General features: G+C 53.7%; 1 protein-coding gene across 5 annotated transcripts; it reads right to left on the reverse strand.

Annotated features, from left to right (window-relative positions):
• Positions 1-259: 259 nt before the first annotated feature.
• SARNP (SAP domain containing ribonucleoprotein) lies at positions 260-24441 on the reverse strand. 5 transcript variants are annotated; one of them, XR_009820476.1, is made up of 12 exons: positions 24360-24441; positions 23700-23799; positions 23472-23518; positions 22432-22499; positions 21102-21153; positions 18580-18653; positions 17932-17960; positions 17372-17397; positions 16536-16604; positions 3676-3765; positions 1580-1851; positions 260-1352 (listed from the first exon to the last, which is right to left on the reverse strand). XR_009820476.1 is itself a non-coding variant. In XM_062015661.1 (12 exons), exons 1-11 carry the CDS (start codon positions 24393-24395, stop codon positions 1810-1812), a joined length of 633 nt encoding a protein of 210 aa, XP_061871645.1. In that variant the 5' UTR covers positions 24396-24441; the 3' UTR covers positions 260-825; positions 1765-1809. The 5 variants fall into 5 exon arrangements, 3 of the variants coding, with proteins under 3 accessions (XP_061871645.1, XP_061871646.1, XP_061871644.1); XR_009820477.1 differs by having other exon boundaries at positions 260-797; positions 887-1851; XM_062015661.1 differs by having other exon boundaries at positions 260-825; positions 1765-1851.
• Positions 24442-24527: the final 86 nt, after the last annotated feature.

Raw genomic sequence — 24527 nt, forward strand, 5'->3', positions numbered from 1 at the left:
CCCCCGACCCCTCCTGGGGCGGCGGCGAGCGAGGGCAGCACCATGGCATCACAGGACACCCTGGCACAGGCCCCCGGCAGGGAGTGAGCAGAGATCAGTCCCTGTTTTGGTCCCAGGACCAAGGGAAACTCATCCTCCAGGAGGGAAGGAGACGGTGTGAGGAAAGGAAGCAGGGGGAGAAGCCAGCGACGTGGCTTTGCTGGCGCCAGCGGAGACGTGCCCCGGCACGCTGCGGGCAGAGCTGACAGCCACCGGCACGGCCTGGGAGAAGCACTTTTATTATGAAATCGAGATGAAATGCAGCGTTTGCCCTGGCACACTACAAAACATTTCAAGCAAATAACCAGCAAAAGGATCATGAGCCAAATAGAAAATACATCGTACAAAATCCAACGTACAAAAAACATAACCCAGGATAACGTTACTCTGTGAACACAGGGAGGAGCAGGGAGCTCCGAGTCACCAGGCCACCGACAACCCAAGATACAGACTGCGACCTGGCCCCTGGGCCTTTGAGCTGCCCTGTGGGAAGTGAACAAACGTTCAAGGTATTGCTTCGAGACACTGAGAGCACACAGACGCAGTCAGACTGCAGCAGGAATGAACATAAGCTGTTTGAAGACTTCCAAGTTAAAAAATATATATATATTGCTTATAAGAACCAGGTGTAAGCCTCTGAAAAGCTCAACTTGTACACCCCCGTTGTTCTCTGTCATCTTAGGGAACTGAGCACGGGCAAGGCAAACATCTCCCCAGCAAGAGGTTTCGGTCAGAAATGAGACTCCTGGGACATCAGCCTTCAGACAAGAGAAGAATTTCAGCCACCTGAAAATCCACACAGAGGACACTGCTGGTTTGGCTTTAAGTAGAGAAACGTATCACTGACCTCAGAGGAGCCCAGGACGTGGGGAGACACGTCACGAGCCACATTGAGCTCAGCATGGCAGGAGGCAGGACACTGCCAACACATCGCTACATCTTCCTCCTGTGCTCAGACACCAGTCCTGATCAGGGGTTAACTGGCAATTGCTGCTCTGATCTGGGAAGGGAGGCAGTGGGGAAGCTGCCCTACGTGTCAGCTATCACACATACAGTGTCCAGCTTTGCAAACATGAGACACAAGAATTGAGAAAACCCTTCCCTGGCACTGAGCCCCTCGGCCCTGGATAAGTTGTGGTGTGATGGCAGAGCCAGAGCAGGAGCCATGCCCAGGTGTGTGCCCGTCCCAGCTGCTGGGAAGAGACCAGGACACAGTTGAACCTCAGGCCAGTTCTCACAGGGTGAAGGAGGAGGAGAGGGCTGAACCAGCAAATGGACATTGTGGCTTCAACCCTCAGCCGCACAGCAGGAGTCTGTCAAGCAGATAGAAATCAACGAGTCGGGGCAGTGCAAACCCTGCTCCACCTCCACTCCTTTCCCTTCCTTGCCACAAGGCAGATGCTGCTCCACCTGCCCCCTCACCACAGGGCAGAGCTTAGCTGTCCCCTGCCTGTGTGCTGCAGCAGTGCCAGCGAGCACCAGGACTGTCTCCAACCCCCCCCCGCCTCTGGCTCCTCTGGCACGAGCCGCTGCCACGCACCCAGAGCAGATCTTTCTTTTGGCTCAACTTCTCTTCAATCTTAAAACTTCATAACTTGAAAAAAAAAACAATAAGTAGCACAATCATACAGCTATGGGGGGAATCCCTGTCTACTCGTCACTACAACCTAGAAACAGTGTGGGAGGGAGGGAAACTGGGGGGAAGAGGGAGGAGTATGCACGCACGCGAGAGGCACACTGCAAACGGGCTGGAGCCAGGAGGGACGGGCCTCAGACGATCCCAAAGCGTTCTGCTCTTTTCCTCTTCTTTGCCTACGAAGAGGAATTACAAGAAAAAAGAATCAAAACCATAAAGAAACAAAAGAACACACAACCCGACGGAGAACGGGCCAAGGCTTTTCTGTGGTACCAATGCTGGAGCTCGGCGGCTGCGGCCCTTCCCTGACACCAAAGTGCTTTAGGGGAGGATCAAAGTTTTCTTCCACACTGGGACAAGAGCTCCAAAATCCAGGAGCAGAAACATACGGTGTCCAAGACACAGTGCTGCTGAAGTCACTTCGTCCTGTTGGCAAGGCGCTACAAAGGGGCTGAGCAGGGAACAATGCCTACTTGAGAGGCCTAGAAAGCCTTCCAGGCAGTGGGGAGGTGGGAAATGTAAAAGGGCAAAGGGTTAACACTCGCCTATTCATGGAGAAGGTGAGAGGGACACACTAAAACGCATTAAATATACTATTGCGTCTCTCGGATTTGCCTTTAAGCCGATACACGAGGGGCGTATAAATCTTAATTTTTAGCAGGATAAATAGCCTGGGGGCAACAGAAGCCCTAATCAAGAATCTCCGGGGGAAAGGTGCAGTTGAGTGCACACAATACCAGTAAAAAGACCTTTTTGTTCCAAGCACAATCTCCAAGTGACCTAACGGAAAGGCATGGAATCCCCGGCCCGGCCGCCCCCTCCGCGGGGCTCATTCTCCCATGCTTGGCAGCGCGCTGGGAACGCGCGGGGCCACGGTGCTGCAGTAAACCCACAACAAAACAAGCCCCTCAACCCCACCTGAATTGCTGAGATTGCTCTTAGGAACCAAACAAAACCCACTCCTCGTCTGTCAAGCCCAGAAGCCATCTGCTCAAGCAGTTTCCAAGCCTCAGCGCACGCCCTGCTGCAACCTTTGCCATTCGACTGTGGAGGTGGGAGGGGAGCCCCCGACCCGGAGGGGTCGTCACATCCCCAGGAGAGGGATCCCCACTCTGCCTGACCTGCACTGGAGCCGTATTTATGTGGCAGCAGAGGTGGCACAGGCTGTGTGCCCAGGGAGTTGGTGAAGTCCCCATCCCCAGAGGGACCCCAAAGGCTGTGGCTGAGGGACAGGGGTTAGTGGTGCCTGTGGCAGTGCTGGGGGAATGGTCAGACCTAATGAGCTTAAAGGGCTTTTCCAGCCCCAACGGTTCTATGTGCATGGTCCTCCCTGCCTTACTGAATGGGGAGCACAACTCACACAGTGGCTAGGAACAATCTGAAGCAGAAGAAAGTGTCAAAGTACATAAGAGGGCACAAAATTGCCCTGAGGAGCTTATAAATATAAAAGATGGGCGAAAACCACAGAGGACAGAACGGAGAAGAAAAGCTGGAAACAGGGCCGGCATTTTGATCCTCATTATAGCAACAGAGTCTCTAAGGATTTATGGATGAAGACCTACAACAGCATCCAAGGGGAAGCAGAAGATCCAGAAGCATCCAGGACACAGAGAATTACCGACTACAAGGAGTAGAGAGAGCCCAAACTGAGCAGAGGGGACCAAAGCGGGAGAAATTGGGGTACAGCAGACGTGACCCCGTCCCTTCTGGAAGCATCTGTGCCATCCTGCCAGAGGAGTTGGATGCCAACACGTGCTGGCACGCTCCCGTGTCTTGGGAGGCTCCAGGGCAGCCTGTTTCCAGGAGGAGCTGGGAGAAAAGCCACCACAGATCAGATGGCAGCGGCTCAACTCTTGCTGCCAAGGCAGAGGCTGAGTGGCCCCAGGAGCACTGCAGCCCACAGCCTGGGGTCAGCCAGTGCGGGGTGTCCCAGCACATGGAGCCACTCAGCCACCCCCAGGGCCGTTGCTGCTCCCCTCCTGCTCGGGAAAAGGTTTTACCTCTGTGTCCTCTGTAGCTCCAGACCCCGCTGAACTCGTTACGATGCCAAATCGCTCCTTCCTCTTCTTCAGTTTCTCGTCTTCTTCGCTCTGGCACAAAGGACAAAGATCTGTTTTGTTGGCAATGCCCCAGGGCGCTCATTTCATGGTAAATCCTGTTCCTCCTACTCCCACTCTTCCTGCAGTGGGCTACCAGAGCACCTGCTAGAAGTTGGAGTGAGGCAGCAACGAGGCTGTGAGTGGAACAGCTTCTCCTCTGCCTCAGCAACCTGTCCCCATGGCAGCAGATGCGCTGCACACGACAGAAAAGAGCTCCTGCAGGTGAAGGAAACGAGGTCAGCTCTGGGCAACCAAGACAGACACCCAACAGTAGTGTCCACCTTACAGCCCCTGGCATGATCTCCTCAAAGCAAGCTGCAGTCTGCCTCAAGCTGCCCATCGTTACACCATCATCTTTGCTCTGACTTTCTTCACACAAACCCAAGTGTGACAGAAGGTTGGAGGAAAGGACAGAGGTCATTGCCTGGGCTCTGAGTGAGGGGCACCCAGCAGCAACAGAACAGGAGCACCCATTGCCAAGAAAACACACTTCAAGCCCCAGTGCTCCACCTGGATCGATGACCTGTGGAGATCACCCTCAGTACTCCCTGCCCTCCCCAGTCCCGTGTCTGAGGGTAACGGCAGGTCCACGTCTGTCCCAGGCTCTCGCAGCCAAGAGCCCCCTCCCAGCCTGGCACCTACCCCTGCTCAAGACCCTCCAGCTCTCAGGAGGAAGCAACATCCCAGCCAAGCGGGGAAACTTGAGGGCTGTGAACAAAGGGAGGGATTATCGTCGTGGGGAAGGGAAAGTCGCTCACTGGAGCAGCACAACGTATGTGCAAATAGCGTCTAGACAAAGAAAATCCAACCTGGGCATTACTGACATTAACCAGGCTCTCGGAAAGCCGCGGGGCCCGAACCCCAGGAGCAGGAGGACTTTGGAGAAGCGCCGCACCTCTAATGAAAGGCCGGGGAGGCTCCAGGGGAGGCTCCAGGGAGCGGCTGAGCTCGGGTTTATTTATTTTTTTCAGCAGGCCGCCCCCCTGCCCTGCAGGGAAAGCACACAACGTCCCACTAAATCAACACAGCCCTAATGATCCCGCTCACTTGACCCCCTCGCACGGCAGTGTCAGATGCAAACATGCGTACAATAAACTTCACTCCATCTTTAGCTTCTCGCTGACAGGTTTTGATTCATGGGGTGCTGAAACCCATCTGAGGAAAATTACCTCTATCAAAACGCTGCTATCTCTGCATCTATCAACCCCCGGCTGTGCCCCGGGGCTGCGCTCCAGCCTGCAAATGGGTGCACCAGCATCTGCAGGGAAAGCTGACCTTCCTGCCAGGGCCTCAGATTTATTTTCTAACCTTGCTATTCCTAGGCTTGCTCCCTCTGCACTCGCATCACAACGCTTATTTTGTAGCTTGTCTTAAAAGAGGTGGGGGGAGGAAGAGGGAAAAGCTCTTTATGAAGGACCCTGAAAGTAAGGCCTTTCCTGCGAGCCAGTTACAAGGCCTTTAACACAGGCATGTTGTGGCATCTGTGCCACCACAAAGCTTTAATTCTGACCCCTGCATTTCATCAAGGGGCCTGCAGGCTGCTGGCACAGCCCCACAGGGGCTGCTGGTACCAACTGCATCCAGGGGAATCAGTCCTGGGATCCAATCCATCTCCCTGTGAGATCCACGCTCTCTCCTCAGCTAAACCCTGCGGATCCCAGGCACGAGCCGGGCGCTTTGTACCCCCCAGGCAGAATTGGACCCCTCTGACCCTGAGCTGCTGCCTGTCCTCTTCCACACCAGGAAGAAGGGAGGGAGGAGAGGGGGCTCACCCCTCCTTCCCCACCGCCACCATTACTGGGCAGTGTCAGCAGGGACCTCAAGCAACCTTGTTTTGTTTTCTCAGAGTGAGACGAGTGGGGCAGGTCCCCGGTGTGTGAGGGGAGAGGACAGTGTGAGAGTGCAGGAGGGCTGTGCAGCCCCACTCAGCATCAGGCTCCTATCGCTTATTCTCAAAAGACAGAAGGATCCATTTAAGAACTGGATCTTTCCCTCTTCTCTCCCAGGAGAAGGCAAAGTACTGGTGCTGGAAGAGTTAATGCCACAAGGCATGAGTTTGTGGTTTCCATGGTGCTCTGGCACTCATCCTGCCCTGCCAACAGAGCAGACCCCAGCCCGGGGTGGGCAGAGTGCAGCCCCACAACCACGCCAGCCCTCAGCCCCTCACTGGCAGCCAGCTCGTGGCTCTCCTGGCCACCCCGGCTCCTGCAGCGCTCAGTATGATGTTCTGCTCAACCCAGCCACGGGGCAAACCTGCTGCCAGCGTCGCTTGTAAATGGCGGACAAAAACTGACCCCAGCTTACCTAAAAGCATCTCACTGAGGGGTCAGAGCAAGAAGCAGGAGAGATGCCCTCAGCCCCCAGCACTTCTCATAAATGATTCCTCAGAAGCATCTGGTCTGTGCCAGGGACGGGACCAGCGAGGCCCCATCATCCATTAACACACATCCATTAAACACCACTTGCTCCATGTGTGTGCCAGGAAATGAGAAGTCAGGAGCAAGGCTGGGCTCATCCTGAGCAGCTGGGTGTGGAGAAGGGAAAAGAACCAGCCAGACTCTCCAAGAGACCCTGACCCAGATTCAGATCAGGGGAAGGGGAGCAATGCACAGGAGATGCTCCACGTGTTCAGCCGTGTCTGCAGCTGCCCTGTTGTCAGACCACAGCTCACTGCCCGCATTTGGGCAAGCCCCTTGCACAAGAGCAGACACGTAAGAGGTGAGGGAATTACTTGCTTGGTGCACCCATTTCATTTTAAAAGCCCTTGTCACTGTGAAATCTCTGCACCTGAGGCCAAGTTCCGTGCTGCATGGGCAGAGTGTTCCTTTCTCTGCAGATTAAAGCATCCCCAGGAGGAAACTGCTCTGGATTTGCAGATGAAGGCCAAGTCTCCTCATCACAAATGCAGAGGGACAGAGCCAGCCTCTGTAATCGCATCCTGGGAGAATGGAAGGGTGTGTGCCCACGTGTGGATAAAACCCAACCCTTTTGGTCACTCTCCTGTATCTCTCTGCAGCATGACGGATAGCAGGATGAAAAGCAGAGCCCCGAGGCTTTCAGGCGATGGTAGATTAATGATGACATGGCCTTGACCTCCAAAAGGTAAAGGTTATGAAACACTCAAGGGTAACTGGGCTTCCAATTTCATACCCGGAGGGCAAATGACAACAACCGATGGTTTTATTCTCCGAAACACTCCAATCCCAGGACACACAGCTGCCACCCACCACCTTTTTGAAATTCATCTCAATGTATTTATTCCCCCTGTGTCTCTCCCCTCCCGAGCTCCCAGTGCTGCCTCGTCCTTCGAGCGCCGCTGCTCTCGTACACCAACAGGCATCTGGCAGCAAATGGAAGCTCGGGGCTCACACTGAAATCTTCCATGTGTGTCTTACAACTCCTTCCCATTTGCCTTTCTCACGGGAGACCTTCACCTCGTGGCACCAAGAGCCAGGTGCCAGAGTGATGCCGGGTTTCACACCCCACTCCTCCAAAAGCCTGACAAGGTGCACTGGGTGATCTCAAGCTGCCCCTTCCAAGCCAAGTCACACAGCTCTTTCATCTCCAGAAGCACTTTGTGCTTCCAGCCCAGCTGTGGAGCTCATGGCAGAGGGAGCTCATGCAGAGACTGTGCCAGCAGAGATAGCCACAGCCTTTCTCCCAAATACTGCCAGCACAAGGACTCTTAGATTAGATACTCATGGCAGGAACGTACATCCAGGCCTCCATCACAGTCCTTGTACAAACAGTGTGGTAGAAGGACCCTGTACTCTGCTGCCATGGAGGAGTGACCTCAAAGCAGCACAGCTCACACAAAGCTATACCACATCAGCAGATCCAAGGGCCTCAACACAGTTCAGAAACATCAAACATAGCTTTATCTCCACAGAATAGAGGCAACAAACCCCAGGGCCAGGAGCTCAATTTGGGGGTTCACAAAAACGTCCCATCCGTCGCCTCTCAGCAAGACGGTGGTGACGTCCAACGCAGGTGGGTCAGCGACAGCCATGCTCAGACACAGCCCAGCTGGGCAGGGCCCCTGCACAACCTGCACACTCCCTGCTCCTCTTCTGGAACTAGGTTAGGAGGCTATTCCACAAAATCAACCAAAGTCAGAGCAAAGCTGCATCTTCCGCTTTATTCCATCTATTAAAAACCTGCTGTACGTGCCTGGGACAGGTCTGGTGCAAGAACAGACCAAGCTGCAGGTCTTTGGAGATCTTGTTTTACAAAAAGAGATGAGAAACAAAAAAGGGCAGGAGCTATCTGAGGTGCTGTGCCCATGCTGGCTGCACGCTGGGCAGGCCTTGATTTACTCATTCACACTGACAAAGTCTGAGCAACATGGGGTCCGTCAATGGCCACTTCCTCAGACTCACTCGCCCTCTCAGCAACATCTTCTTAACACAAGCTAAGGGAAACAGGCAACCACCAGCTCGCTCCTTGGCCATTTCTCTCAACATACACCTTGGGAAGGCAAAACCAGCGTCCAAGTGCAGCACCCTCCTGTACGTGGCGCTGGGCAGGAGCCGTGACCGCCGGCAGCTCTGAGGTTGCTCTGTGTCAAGACACCGGGGCTTTCACAGTTTGAAGTTTATGCTCGCCTCAAACAGGATCAGCAGGGGAGGAAGAGAAGAAAGTCACAGACATGTGCTAAGAGTACACCTGCAGCTCTCCCAGCAATGAGTTGAAAAGCATTCCTGGACTTTGACGTCAGGGATGAAAGAAACACGTCAGGAATGCTGCACTCGAGTGCAGGAGACGCATTTCAGGTGCACAGGAGGCAAACACCCCCGGAAAGAGCTTTTTATCTCCCTGTGTCTGCTGAACAGCATCTTAAATATCACATGGCACTTACAGAGGCTCTCCCCTCCTGAAGCTCCCGGGCATGGGAAGGCTCTGAGACGTGTCCTTACATTCAGTACAGGCCTGGGAGCACCTTGCAGTGACATGCCAGGCTCGGGGAGGGGGGTGGCAGATTTAGAGCCCCTTGGCAGAGAGTTTTCCCTCAGAGTCCAGCTGTTATTAGAGAGGCAATCTGGTGATGACTAAACATGATTCAAATTGCACATTAGCCCTGGATTAAAAACAAATATTAAAAAATTCCCTGCTATTCAAGTCAAACAAGTGGAAAACCAGCAGCAACCCAGAGCAATGTTCACCCTTCCCCTGCATGTCCACGTGTCATACAAACAAACCTCACTGTCACCCCTTCTGAACAGTGGCCACGGGCAGAGCACAGCGAGAGGCGTATCAGGCACCAGTACCCACGGATTTCAGCTCTTCCATCCCCAGACCAGGCTTTTAAAGATGCTTCTTTTGGTCCTGAGGGATGAATCTGTCTGCCCAACAGTTCCTACTGACAAAAGCACATCGTGCACCCACCGCAGCAGCACTGGAAACCCCAAAATGGAGTGTTCTCAGGCCAGTGGGCCTGGAAGCACCTGCTTGCAGACACACGCGGCAGGAACAGCATTGGGGAAGGCCCTGGATCGACATTTGAGGGGCTCCAAGGCCCCAGGAGCTCAGCACTCCCCAATCCTGCACTGGTCAGTGCCCCGGGCCCCTTTGCAGAAGCACAGAGCTGGGAGAGCTCAGCTCTGCTGCCCAATGGCTGAATCAGACATGGGGGTTTGGAAAAGTCAGGCTCTCTTGTCCCCAAATCAGCAAGACTAGGAGAACTATTCAGGGGCTAAGACCACAGACCACTTGCCTTCACAGAGATTTCTCTATCACTCCTACAAAGCTGCAAGTCCCTCTACAAAGCCACAGCCGTGGGTCATGGTGCAGCATTGCTGCACAGCCCAGCGCTGCCAGTAACTGTGAAACTATTGAGTCTTCCAATAAGAAAAGGAGTTGCTTAAGTTACCTGAATTAAAAGGATTAAACTGAAAGGAGATGGTCAGCAGAACAACATAAGCTCTAATTCACCTGCTCCTTGCAGCCTCCTCCACGCACACACGGTACACGCACCCTCCCCGTGTTCCACTGGGGGAGTCTATGGCTGGTTTTACTTTTGTCCTTCACAGTGAAGAAGGGTTAAGGGGAAACCTGATTTTGTTTCTCTCCTCGAGACTCAAATGCTTGGAGCTGAGAGCTTGGGTTTGCCATTCTTCCCCTGCCTCTCCTCCAAATTCCTGCAGCCAAATGGTTCAAGAGCCCCTGAATGGGGCATAATGACATCATTGATTGAATCATAATAGAGGGGGAGAGGGGGGGGTGGGGAAAAGATGTATTTGTGTTACAGACAAAAGCGAAGTTCTGTTTCACAGCAGGGACCAATGAAGAACCAGATGACTGGGCAGAGGGAGGTCAGGAGCCCCCCAGCCCTGTCCCCTTTGCCACTCCCCGAAGGTTTGTCCCGGCTGCAGAGGCCTTTCAGGCGGAGCTGGAGCACTGCCTGAGCAGGAGTCCCCTGACCCCGCACTGTGCTCTCGTCATTTGTTTTTAAAATGACATCGTGGGGGTGTGTGAGGATGCAGAAAGGGCTGGGGAGGAGGAGCAGAGCTTCCAGAATGGTTAATGGTGAGCACCACCCTGCTTCAGGGGTGGCTATGGGCAGGAGCCACAAGCAGCACCAAGCCCAGCTGTCGCTTCCCCTTGGTTGGTTCTGGAATGGCTTTTTCCTTCTGCAGTTGGGCTGCAGGGAACGTGTACCTGTCATTTTGGGATGGGGTTAGCCAAGCCATCACGGTGCTGCACCGGTGCTTGCCCTGCAGCCCTGACCCTCCAGTCCTTCTGGAGGGAGACTGAACATCCCTGGTGGAAACAAAGTTATGGATTTCCTCCTCCTGCCCATACAAAGGCAAGAGACAACATCACATCATGCCCAGTGTGTGCTGAAGATAAGCCACAGCCTTATCAGCTGCAGAAGGGTATGAGATGTTCTCATGTGCCCAACCACAAGAGTTTCCAGTATGAAGAGGAAAGTGACGCAGCGTACTGATCCCACCGTCCACCCTGGAGACCACTCGACATGCAGGAGAGCCAACCCTACACCATTCCCTGGGTGGGCACACGGGGTCCCTGGCAGGACTGGCTCTCAGGTCCACAGCACATAGCACCCTGAGCTCCCTGGGGCTTCAGTGAGGTTTCTGCTTCTAGCAGCAAACCCAGATTTCTCTTTCCTGCACACCAGTCTGGGGTTATTTGCAAGAGAAGAGGTTGTTTAGACAGAACTTGTTATTTGCCTTCTAGGAAACACAAGGCCTCAGTTTCCTTGCACAATCCCAATGTTTGCCAGCTGGATCGTGAGGGATCAGGACTGGAAACCACAAATGCATCCCTCTTCCCAGAGGAGACTGTGGCATTGTCCTTCACCAGAGCACATGGGGCCAGTGAAGATCACCATTGTGCCCCTCATGGGTAAACTGCTGCTTTGTCTTCAACAAAAACCACAAAGGGGAAAAGAACTGAGGCATGTTAAACTTTCACATTTGTCTTGTAACCTTGGGCCTTCCTTTCCTCAAGGCTGCAGCCCTACAAAGATCTGGGCTCATTTTCAGGAGCCCCACTAAACCATGTGCCAAGACATGGGCTCTTCCTTCCCTGTCTGCGTCTCCAACAACAGCTGCTCTTCCCTGTGAGCAGGAGCAAGCAGGAGTCCCCTGACCCCGCACTGTGCTCTCATCATTTGCTTTTAAAATGGCATGGTGGGGGTGTGAGGGCGCAGGAAGGACTGGAGCAGAGGGGTCTGTGTCTCACAGCCCAGCTCAGTGCTGGAGCTGGGCACCACACGCCATGCAGCCCACCTTTGTGCAGAGCTTCACCATATCCAGGCTCTCTGGATGTGAAAGCGTTCAACCACAGCTACAGCCTTTCCTTACAAAGGATGGACACAAAAGTCTCGCCCGTCCTGCCCTCCACCCCGGGTGCTGCCTGTGCTGGCAACTCAGCCGGCACAAACCCCTTCCCGGGAGCCCTGGGAGGGGCCAGGGGTGGCGGAGGCCTCGCTTACAGCACCCCTGTGTTAAAACATCCGTGACTGCCAGCGCTATTCTTCACCTTGTCACTTCCCATTATCTTAAACCAACAGGCTGCATTCAGCAGCTCAACTTGGGAGTACAGTGATGTGTCTGAGGAGAGGCCGGGGGAAGGAGCTGCAGCGAGGGGACAGGCAGCACACGCTGACAGCCACTGCAGCACACAGCCCAGCGTTCACAGAGCACAGCACCCACCTGCCCAGGGCTCCTCTCCACAGGGAAAAACAAGTTCTTGGAGGATCACTGCTCAGTTTCTGTTATTCCTTACCGGGGCCAGCTGGGAAGTCTCCAGCATTGACCTGCTAAAGTTCCCCAAAACTGCTCTCTCAACACCAAGGTTTGCCTTTTGATTAAAGGTTACCTTTGGCACGGTCACTGTTCTCCACCTGTATTCAGACCTGCCCAGCAAGAGCTAAGGCAAAAAAAACTCCAAGGCAGGGAGCGGCTTGTCCTCTGAGCCCTCTCCCATGAGCACTCCCTGAGCTTGCAGAGGCCAGTAGACACAGACCTTGGGTCTCACTGGAGCCAACACTCCTGGCTAGCTGCACTTCTTTGTATCTGGATCTTCCCACTTTGTTTCTCCACACCCAAGCAATTCCAGTTGCATTCTTCTACCTGACCTAGTTTCTACTTTCATCGGAAGTACTGAAAAGTTTCTGTACCTAGCAAAAACCTGAGGTGTGTTTTACAAGGCTTTGCCTTCGTTTTCCTCTTCAGACCAGGAGCATTTTGTAATCTCCTGCTGTAAAACCCCTGCCTTAGTTACCACCAGCCCAACTCAGAGGGAGTTAAAAAATCAACCTAAAGTACAAAGACAACCTCGCTATGAATTGCAGTGTAGTGAAGACCCTTCTCTCGACCATCTTTCTATATATTCTAATCACAATGCACTGCAGAAGGTAAAGGAGAAGGTGAGGCAGAAAGAAGAATTAAGATGAGGCACACTGAAGGAGAAGGGGCTGGGTTATAACCTGGAGGAGACCGCTCTCGTCCGCTCTGCCACAGCAGAGCTTGGGTGGGAAGCTGAGAGGATGACAGAAAGACACAGAGCAGACAACAGTCCAACAAAGTGAAGTTTGAGAAGAAAATAATATTCAAGGGCATGTGTCCTTTCCAACAACGCAGGAGTCATCTTTTCAAAGTGACAGCAAAGGGCATTTCTTGATGACAAACGGACCACACAAGCCAGTCACGCTCCTCAGCAGCGCAGGCATATGCCACCACACGCCACACGCACGTCCCCAGCGCTCGCTAGAAACAACCCTCACCCACCAATCCTTCTTCCTTTCCTCTGCCAACATCTTGCCCCCCCGTCACACTCTGCTTCCTTGGTGGTTAATAGCTTCTCATCTGGGGTTGGCTGGGAAGACTACAGGCAGAAAAATTATCCAAGAAAAAGGATTTCTGCTCCCCATGTTATTATAAGCTTGCTGGAACCCAAACAATTAAACCAATTGTTTTCTCACTCTCATTTAGCTGTTTTGTACACAGCCAGACTTTCTGCTGGTCCCACTGACCCCTGCTCTCCTGCAGCTCCACACCAACATCACGCAGCCAGCACCTGCCAGCCCATCGCTTCTCTGCTCCACGGAAAACACACTCATTAAACCAGCATTAATCCAGAACCACAACAGTATCAAAACATTAACTCTTCCTAGTCAGGACAGACAGCACCTTGTGATCAAGGGGATGCTCGAGCATCCTCTGCTGCTGCACAGCGTCTGACCTGGGACACCCATGGGGCTCTCAGCACGTCTTACAGCTGTGACTCTCTGGCCATAAAATGGAAGCCTTGCCCCCTGGCAAAGGAAAAACAGTTATTCAAGGTGACACCCAGCTCAGCAGTTGCACTCCCCGCTCTGCCTTGCTACAGACAGGTCACTCCACCTCACAACAGGCAGAGAAACCTTCCCCTGCCCCAAGAAGTCACGGAGCTGGCGATGGTACAACTGTCCCTGTGACAAGAACGCTCAGCACACACACAGAGGTTTGCTTTGTTTCACGTCCAGCTTCAGGAAAGGCACTGGTGAGCAGAGGGCTCCAGGAATGGAGTCCTGAGCGGGAGCAGAGGCTTCACCTCTCTGCTCCCAGCCTCTGAGTGGCCAAGGGTTAATCAGCTAATTTTTCATAAAGGCAGTTTGAGACCTCCATGTTACAGAGGAGATACAAAAGCCAATTATTTTAGTCATCTGTTCGGACTGAGAAAGGTGTTTGGTAACGCAACACAAAGGTGGCAAACAGAGCCTTTATGTTCTCCCAAGGGCTCTTGCTGTCCATTTGGTGCCAACACTTTCTCAGCAGGGGACTTACAGGGCTATTTTAGACATAAAGAGCAAACCACCCCCTTGGAGAAATGCTCCTGAATCGCAGCCACGACGCAGGCAGCTCCCGCTGCAGCATCAGACCCTGCATATAAAACACGCAGTGAAACGTCCTCCCCTGGGGAGCAGAGAGTTGCAGTGTTACAGGGAGCAGCTGCGATGGAGAGGGAACATTTACAAGCGTGGGGGGTTAAGTACAACTAACAGGAGTCAAAGGGTGATAGCTGCAGGTCAGCGAGCGTGTGCTTTAACAGGAGGCCTCGGAGGGGAGAGTCGGTGCTGAGGGGAGAGAAACACTTGCTTGATTTGTTTCAAAAATTAATTTGGTGGCCCCGTGCTGCCTCATAACAAATGAGCACCTGCCCCTGCCCCTGTGCCAGCTTCTGCCCCTGCTCCTGCCACTGTGCCAGCCTCTGCCCCAGCCCCACCAGCCCTCGCTCACCCTTCAGGCACAGAGGATGAGGATTTTCAACTTGAAAGATTTCTACCCCAGAGGGCTAAAAGAGGGGGAAGGGGTGTTCAAAGCTACAGATGAGTTCACAGCCAGCGACTCAGCTCTGCATTTGCTCCCTGCTCACAGCAGGCCTGAAATCCCCCTCAGCTACCGTTCTCCCCCCACATCCCTACCCCTCCCCAAACCAATTTGAATAGGAAATGAAGTGTGGCTCGGCAGAGACAATGGTTTATTGTAAAGTTTTTGCTGCGACACACTGTATAAAAACCTGCCAAGATGCATGTAAACATTCACAACTGCCAGGCTCCTCCTAATGAAAAGCTATAAAGAACACCCAGGTGGGAAGCACAATACCACCAGCTAATTAAAGTAACAAGTAATATTCCTCCCAGGAATGTGAGAGTGTGTTCACTCAGTGGGAGAAGCCACTTCCAAGCCCATGAACTCAGCTTCCTGGTGAAGCAAACAAAAAGGAGATACAGCGTGCAGGGAGGCTCCGCAGAGCGCCTGGACAGAGACCACGGGGACACGAAGCCCAGGCTGCAGCCACAGCCAGCCCTGACCTTGGGCAAGCTCTTTTCCCACTGGCAGGCCTTCATTGGTACAACAGGGAGCAGTTTGTTAGTGTAGAGCAAGCTGCCTTTGCTGGCGAACAGCTCAGGAAGCCCAGACCCTGCACCTTGGTGCTTTCAGGTTTTGGCCATGCACAGGAAGTCTGCTCCTTGCAGAAAGACCGGCTTTACTAAGCTGCAGCCACACAATCCTGCCCTGGGAAGGCCACAACCATAAACATTGACAAGGCATATATTCCTCCTGAAAAATGGGAGCTCCTCATGACAGGGTTAATGATGTTTGAGCACCCTGAGCTCCTCATATCCCAGCTTTAACACACTGGCCTCCTTCCCCCACCCCTAAAGGGACAGGAGAGGGAAGGGGGGGGGGAACAGCAACCTCCAATGCCAGATATTTTCTACATCAGTGAATTCCCAGAGCCAACAGAATAAAGCAGAACACTAGTACATGGTGAAATATGCTGCAAAAAAGGTCAAATCCATCCCCCTGAGGAGGAGAGGGGCTTATTTCACAGAGGTGGGGAGGAGATGAACCTCCCCTGGCTCTTGCCCTTTCCTGCATAGAGAGGAGAGGTCTCCACGCCAACACCACCCAGCTGCTGCAGCTAGACAACCCCTTCACTTGCTGCTATTTCTAAGCAGCGCTGCAGCAGGAGGGTCGTTTCAGCCCACAAGAGGAAAAGGCTGTTTTTGTTTGGGAAGCGTAAAGGATGTGGTGTTCATCTCAGGGTATATATTTATCCTTTCATCCATTTTCCCCAAACATGCTAAATTCATCTTCTCCCACTGGACAAGGAACCCACTTGGGTAAGGGGTCATGGCACTGGTAGGCACGTTGTGCCCCAAGCACACCCCAGCCTGAGCTGGATCAGTGCCTCAGGATGAGGAGCAGAGGGGAGCTATGTTCAGGAGCTCATGTGTATTTTTCCTCTTGAAAAAAAAATCGCTTTAAGATCAAACCCATCCCACTCCAAAGCTCATCTGATTTGTACTTCAAAGAGTTATTTCCTACAGGGGAGCTCTGGACACCTTCTCTTCAGAGAGCTCATTACCTTGGTCTTTACAGACTTGGCTCCCTCCCCAGTCAGAAACATGCACTTCCACAGCCCCAAATGCCTGAAACCCAACCAGTCACACAGCCCAGAGCCTCTTCCCACGTGAAGATGGGGGATGAACAATCTCAAAGCCCCACACCGCAGCCACAACTCGCTCAGAATCACATGGAGAGTCACACACACAAAACCAAACAGACCAAAATGATGAAGGAATCTGTGTTGACAAGACCCTCCCAAGGCCCAGGCTGTTGCCCTAACAACGAGGTGTTAAGGTCTCTGGCAGCACAAGGGGCTATGGGGCAGCCATAGCTCACTAGCAGCTGGAGCGCCAGGCTGACCTGGGGGTGCAAAGTGTCCTAGAGGACACACATCCTTACCTTCTTGGAGAGTGAGGAGACGTTCAACCCAAATCTCTGAGCCCTTTCCTTTAATTTATCCATGTTTACCTACAAAGACACAGAAAAACATTTGTATATATATAAAGATAGGTTTCAGCAGCCACAGCTGCACCCTCACCCTGTGACACGGCAGATCAGGCCCCAGACCATGCAGCTTCCCAGCGTGACTAGTTCCCAGAGGGAAATCATCAGCCACCATGAGAGTGCTTCCCCTGAACACACAGGGACTTCCAGGGACACACCATCCCCAACACACAGCTCTGCAGTGCAAACCCGGTGCTCTTCTGCCTTGCAAACAATCACATGAGATCTTTTACACCCCTGGCACCAGAGATGCCTGTAACCCTGCCTGGGGACTGATCTTGCCCTGGCTTAGCTCCGTTCCACTCATCTCAGTCCAGCACACAGGCACTGAGCCGGCTGCCCTGTGTGACAGGGCGCTCAGCCCTGGACACTTTGCTGCCTCCTGCTCAGACCTAGAAGCCTCATGGGCAGAGCAGCAGAGTAATTTACTACAAGTTGTTTCCCATTTCCCTTCCTGCAGCATAATTCAAGCAACTCAAACAAAATGAGAAGAGCAATGTCAGGCATTTGACAAATGAGCCCTTCTACACTTTGTTCTAAGATCAGGCTCAGAGAGGGGAACCCATCAAGTCCCCTGCCAGTGCAGCACCCAGGCTGCCTACGTCTCTAACTCGCTCCACATGTGCTGTTTCTGCACCATGATGGTGGTTTACTCCTGCAGATTTCTACAAATTACAACACACGTTAAGGGCCTGACCAGCAGCCACTGGAGAAGCTGCAGCATCTCTTACCATGGGTTTGCTGTCTGCAGAGAGACCTGCAATGGGGAGGCAAGAAAAAGAAAACCCGGTTAGGGAACAAACAGCAGGAGCAGCATCTTTTCTACAAGGAGGTGAAGTCACAGCTCTGCGCCCATCCCACCACAGACCAGCGATGAGCTGCTGTCCTGTTTTTCCCATCTTCTCCCTCTGTTCATGACAGAATGAGTCTCCAAATTCTTTGGGGCCTTCAAATCAACTTCTCCCCTCACAAAGCTGCTGCCGTCCCACCTTGCTAAGACAGCTTTGGCAACCAAACCTGGCAGTTTATGGAGCTAAAGAAGGTTTGGCACTTTGTTTTGAGGATATCACAGGCAAACCTCACTACTGTTTGCCTGTTTTTCCCCAACAGACCCTGGGGAAAGTCTCATCTACCACCATGTGTCCTTTTCTTCCCAGTTCCACAACTCTCGCTCAGAGCTCCTGGGTGCAGTCAGTAAAAAGGACAGAAAACAAAAGTAGTCCCACTGGCAAGTGTTTTCCCCCAGGAATAATTAACTGTTTGCAGTGAGGTCACTGCTTCACCTCCTCACCTTTAGTTGAAACTGTGGCCAAACCGAACCTGCCGAAGGTAAACAAAGCTGAGTCAGCCACTGCCCCACAGCCAGGGCTGCTGCCAGAACCTTCCCTGCAAATACTCTTCATCATTGTCCCTGAGGAAAAACAATCTGGGGGCAAGACTAACTGGAACATGCTGTTATTGGCTAATTAATTACTGCAGCAGCTCCTGCACTTACTCTGTTTAGAGTGATTCCCCACTTTCTTCATAAAATCAACTCCAAAGTCCAGAAAGCCCATGGGACAGACAGTGGGCTGCTGCTGCTCCCTTTTGTTGCCTTGGCTTTCCAGAATGGCTGTGAGAGCTGCCAGAAGTTTCACCAGTGCTTTAGCCCAAGCAATCAGTCCGGTGTGCATCAAGGAACGCCCCAGGCACAGCCCAAATTTGACTTGGGGGTCTCCAGCCGCACTAGGGGCACCACCTCCCCACAAGCCCTCCAGCAAACGTGCCCACTGATTGTCCAGGTTGGGGACAACCTCCACTTCATTTTTCAGTCTCCTCCCCACCACCCAAGCAGGACACAGAGCCACCTCACCCCAGCACAGCTTGCCACTGGCAGACATGTCTGGAGGGATCTTTTCACAAGCAAGAAGAGGGGAGAAGGCTCCAGGCACAGACTCACCGGGCTGCCCGCGCTGCCTTCTTGCTCTCCAGGCTCACGGGGACGTTGAAGCGCTCAGCTCTCTTCTGCATTCGCTGCAGGAAGGAGAGAGAGGAACCAGCTGAAGAAAGGCAAAGATTTGAAGGATACAGAAAGGAGGTTCTGCCAAGGGAGAGGGCTGTGTGGGCTCAGCATGTGGTGGGCTGACGCTCCAACAGGTCCTGCTAGAGCAGCAGCAGCCTGGAGCAGGGAAAGGCATCCCCCAACTGCAGGCAAAGGGAGAGATGGTGCAGGCACCTTCTGTTGGCTTCTGTCATCTAAGAAGCCACTCCACAGCTTCCAGGACACACAAAAGCACTCTAATGGTCCTGATAAACACTAGCCTAACGGAAAAAAAACCCCAAATCTAACTAGAAAGGTAGGGCATCACTCTGCTGCTCAGAGAATGCTCCAAGGGAAGGAGCAGGATCAGGGAGCAGACACAGGCAACTCTTTTAACATGATAACGAGGCTGCCAGAGACTGCATACCTCGCTCAAGGAAGCCCAGAGTGAAAGGAGCAACGCTGCTGGCAGGGACTACAAAGGGCCATCCCCTCCCTAGGCAAGGCCACAACCACCTTCAGCCCATTTGCAAGGAAAGAGGCAAACAAGATTTCCTTTTCTCCCCCCCTAAGTGAAAGGCCAAAGAAATATGCTGGAAAAGGGGATGGGGGGGGTGGGGGGGGGGTGGGTTGAGTGTGTGTTTGTTTTCAAGGAACTTATTTATTTGGCACAAGCCTTTTCAGAAGAGGTCTACACTATTCACGTGGTTGGCTCAGCCCTGCAAGCACTGTGTCACTAGCAGTGCAATTCAAAGTGAAATTCAGCTCCACAGAAAGGACTGGGCCCACTGCCCCTGCTGCAGGCAGGGCTGGCCTGGAGCACCCTGCCCCTGGCACCAGAGAAGCTGCAAGTGCAAAGGTTTGCACCTAGGAGCATCGAATCCCCTGAAAAGCTCAAGGGAAATATTTAACATTTTATTATTACACAAGGGCCTAAAAATGTGCACTGGTGTTCTAAAGGTTAGAGAAACAGATATCATCTTAGTTGAAACATTTACTTTAGCCAGCAGCTCAGTGAGGAGTGTCATAAACACGGGCATCAAAACATGAACGTTTAGAGAAGAGAGATGAGGAACATGCTCTGAGCTGTGTCAGTACTGAGGAACTTCTACTCAGCTGAGCAGAAACACTGAAAGTGGAACAGTCACACACATTTCCCCAGTCGCTGACATTTGGGGAAACATCCAAACAAAATCCCTGAGGAGGTGGGTTCTGAAGGGACTGCTGACCACAGACAAGTCTGATCGAGGCAAAAGGCTCCACTGCCCTGGTGCACCCTGGAGATGACTGTGGCAGCTGGACGAGTGGACTGCCTCCTCCTCCTCATCTCTCCCCAGGCTCGAGGACCCACTGCAGAGGGCTGCCTTTGGGGGTCTGCTCCCCTCCTGCTGGCTTACCCCAAGGGTGCCTTTCCCAGGAACATCTCTCCTGGCTGTGAGCTCTGTAACAGCCCACATTAGCGGCCTTTTACCTTCAAAACCCAACCATTTTGCCTGATTTGCACTCAATCAATAAAAAAGCTTATTTCCTGCAAACAGGTTGGGCAGAAAGTGGAGAAAAAACAAAGGGCAAGAGAGCAACTGGGGCAAGTTCACTTAACGAGCTCTTTAGCCAGCTACAGCCTCAGGCAGTCCCACATGGCAGGAGACATCATCCCTTCAGGAACCCCTCCAGCTCCCACCAGGTACCCTGTTTCTCCTCATTACTCTCTCACTGAGGTCATAATCCTCCTCTTGCAACATCACTCTGGTTGCTGTGGGAATGATCATATCCCAAACAGAAGATTAGAGCTCTAAAGTAGCTGTGAACAGCAGGGAGACAGGAATTTCTTTCTTATGGAGCCACAGTCAGATTGTTGAAACTCAAAGTTCTCCCAGAGCAATTAGCAGCTTCTAAGTGTGTTTGCTTTAAACACACCCGAACCTCAGTGACAACTAGGAGAAGATAAAGAGTAGATCTGTGAGCTCCTATCAGTCCCTCCCCACTCCACAACTCCCTGAGGCAGTCCCTCAAAGCTGCTCAGTTTCAGCTGTGTAGTCTGAAGCCATCAGGCTGCCAGTGAGTCCCAAGTGCCACATCCCAGTGAGCTCCACAGTGGGACCTCTCACATATTCCTGCATAAACACAATTTATACACCAGGGCCAGGAGAGAGGCAGCTCAAGTCTCTCAGCCTGTCGCTGCTGAGCTGGAAATACTCAGGTAGAGTTAATGGTGGGTGGTGGAGAGGAAAGCAGGGTTAAGATACAATGGAGAGAAGCATTCCTACAGACACAGCGTGACCAAACCCCACCAGGTCACCCCCATCAACACAGAATCAAGGGAAAATAGAGCAGGTTGACAACAGAAGCACCAACACAGCACCAGCAACACGAAAGAGACCTGGGAAGCGGTGAGTAAGGGGAGTGACAGCAGGAGGATAAGGCAGCAGAAGGAACTTTACCTCCATCTGCGATATCTCCGACGTTATTTTCACAACCTTCTTTTCTGTAATCCTGAAGGGGTTGGGAGAGAGAGAAACTGGTCAGGACAGCTCCCACTAGTTTCACAGGTGGGAAACCGCCACCAGCATCCTCATGGAGGGCCTGTTTGCAACACGTGAGCAGCCACACACCAGCACCCCCTTACAGGGGCAGAGCAAAGCAGGGAACCCGAGAAGCTGTTAACTGAAATCTAGGGCCTATTGGCACAGGAAACACACAACCCAGCGAGTCATAGCCACGGGTTCTCCCTCAAGCTGGAGTGCTCCTGAATTCCTTTGGCAACAATGGGAAGCAGGCTGGAAACCAGGCAAGAACCGGCCACACTCTCACCCATTCCCTACACGGACTTGGAGGAGTAATTAACTCCATTTAAGGCAAAAGAAATGTTCTGCAAATTCAGTAGGGAGCCACAGACGTGTCCTAAAATGCTGCGTGGACATTACAGCAAGAGGACGTGGGTACCCGAGAACAAGCCCCTGCCCACCTCAAGGCTCTTCACAGCAACAGCTCCGGTGAGAAGCCTGAAGCCTCGACTGTAAGCCCTAAAGAGCTTTATTCCTTTATGGCCCTCAAATACAAAGGGTTGTTCTGTTCTAGTTCATGGGACAGGCACAGGCAGCCTTCCCCAGGTCAGCAGCAGCAACAGGGCTCCATTTCAAGCACACACTCCCCCAGCGAACCGCGGCCGGCAGCAGCAAAAGGACTCCCGCGAAATATAATGGAGTGGGCGTGCTGCAAAGTTTATGCTCCCAAAACAGAGCTCAGGCCCGAGGGGGGAAACAAAAGAGGAAGAGACAAAGTTCGGAAGTTCCCAGGCTAAATGAAATGGCACCCTCCTCCTCCAAACAACTCCCATAAAACAGTGGGTCACAGCCAGCCTCATTAAGGGCTGCACTCAGAGCAACGCACGGCTTTTGTTCCCCATTCCTGCACAGCTTTCTCATTTTATGCCCTGAAAGGTAGTAATGGTTTAATGGCACTTTCACAGGAAGCAATTCTGCTGGGCCCGGGCCTCGGCGGGCGCCCACGGGCACAGCACGCCCCCTCCTGCCCACAGCCCGCTGCAGCCCGGCCCCCGACTCCGGCGAGCAGAGCAGAGCAGCAGCCAGCAGAGCAGAGCCGCAACCAGCACCAGGCGCTGCACTGAGCTGAGCCACAGCCCCAGTCCTGCCCTAACGCGGGCAGCTGCCACCCCCCTCAGCTCAGAGCGCAGCCAGAGGCCCTCATGCCGCAGGGCCGTCTCTGTGCTACCAGGAGGAACAGTTACAGGCTGTCAGGGAGGGTATTTACACATCAGGAGACTTGGCAGGAGGCTCTTCCACTTTGACAGGCGGCTCTACAGGCTTCGGCTCTTCTTCCTGCAAGCCAAGGAGTTGAGAGGGAGTCAGATGACAAACACTCTCTCAGAAACACAAGGCACAGGCCTCGTCCAGCCTTTTGGCTTCTTGCTGGCGGGAAAGTCACACACTCAAAACCCAGTCTGCACGTGTCCCAAGGCTTCCAAGCTCTGTTTAACTGGGCCCACCAAGGCAAAGTTTGCAGCAAGCAGCAATGCCCCATGCTGGACACCAGCACTCTCACACACGTGCTCTCATTCTGCTTTCCCAGGGTCTCATCCCTTCCCAGGAAGCCTGAGCTCCTCCGGGCTCAGGAAATAACTCAGCCAAGACATTCCAACCCGCCAGTGGAGCCAGGGAAGAGTGTGGAAACTACCCCTTGCTGACCCCCAGTGCCCAGCAAGACCCAGCGACACCCATGACACTTCTCACCAAACACTATGTGAAAAACAGGGGGAAACCTCCCATACCCTCCCCCCTCCCTACAGGGCACGTGCTTGCCAGGCAGCAAAGAGCCCAGCAACTAGAAGGATCAGACTCCTGTGGTGTTTCAGGCTCACAGAGCTTTCCTGGGTCAGATGCCCTCAGAACAAACTCTGCTGCTTGCAGCCTTGCTCCCATAGGTCCCAGCCCAGCCTGGGCCAGGGGCTTTCCAGGCACCAACCTTTCCTTACGTGCCCTTTCTCAAGAGCAGACTGTGCTGCAGTCACAGCTGCTGCTTTGTTGATGACAATACACAGAGCAACGTGGGGCAAATCCCCAACAACCCCCCGCTAAGGCCACACACCCTGACAGACTCCCACAGCTCTGCAGACCAGCAGAGGCAGCCACCCACTACAGCATCAACTCCAGCGGGTCCAGACCCCACAGGGAATGGTAGCAGTGCTTGGAAACAGCTCCAGCCCCAGGTACCAGCACCACCCTCACCCCTCAGGCAAACCAGACACCCTGCACAGGCTCTAAGCGAGACACTCTGCCTGGAAAAAGACTCACCTCTATTTCTTCTCCCAGCACATCTTCTTCATTTGCTTCTTCTTCGGCTGGAGAATAAAAGAACAGTGCAACTGCAGCTGTGAGTTACTGCAGGAATAGCTCTGGTGTCTCAGATAAAGTCCCCTGTGAGAGCTTCTGGCCACCAACAACCCCAGAGCAGTCCCCAGACACAGCTCCTGAGGATGCTGGGAAGGGGCCCAGTAACCACCCGCTGCTGACAGCACCCACCGTGCTCCTCCAAGTAAGCCTGCAGCCTGTTGATCAGATCCTGCTTGTTGCCTTTGGCTTCCAGACCCCGGGCCAGGCACTCCTGCTTCAGCTCCGCCAACTGCACAAGAGGACAAGCTGCTGGTTAGTGTGAGCTGGAGCCGAGAAGCAGCCGAACAGAGAAAACGAAGAAGCACAGAGACAAGCCAGAGCAATTCGCTTATTAGGGGCAACGGCGCTGCCGTGAAACAACGGCTCCTCGTGTTAAACAATGGCCGCGCTCCGGGACGCTCCCGTCTTACCCCCGATCACCGCGTTACCTCCCCCGGCCCGGAGAGGATCCCACGCGGGCTGGGCCGGGGCCTCGCTGCGAGCAGGGGCAGCAGCGTCCCGGAGGACCAGGGCGACCTGGGCACCCCAGGATCGCGGGCTCGGGGCGGGGGGAAGGAGGAACGGTGTACGCGGGGCCCGGGAGAGGAAGGAGACCCTCCAGGGAACCCTGCGGCGACCCCCGGGCCGGGGCGGGCGGCGGGGAGGGGCCGCGGCCGCGCGGCCTCGATCGGCTCCCGTGCACGGGAACGCGGCCCCGGCGGCAACGCGGGGCCCAGAGCCCCCCGGGCGGGACAGGCCGCGGCGTCCCCGGGGGGCTGCGGCGACGCGAGGCCGCGGCCCAGCCGGTACCTTCAGCTTATGGAGCTCCACAGTCTCCGCCGCCATCTTGTCGCCCCCTCAGCCCGCTGGTGGCCCCGCCCCGCCGGCCCCCAAGGACCAATCAGCGCCGCGCTTCCTGGACCCGCGATTTCAAATCACTTCTGAACATAGCCTCTCACGACTGGCCAGGCCTCTTCC

Source organism: Colius striatus, chromosome 26 (assembly GCF_028858725.1).
Source record: "Colius striatus isolate bColStr4 chromosome 26, bColStr4.1.hap1, whole genome shotgun sequence".
Classification (NCBI taxonomy): Eukaryota; Metazoa; Chordata; class Aves; order Coliiformes; family Coliidae; genus Colius; species Colius striatus.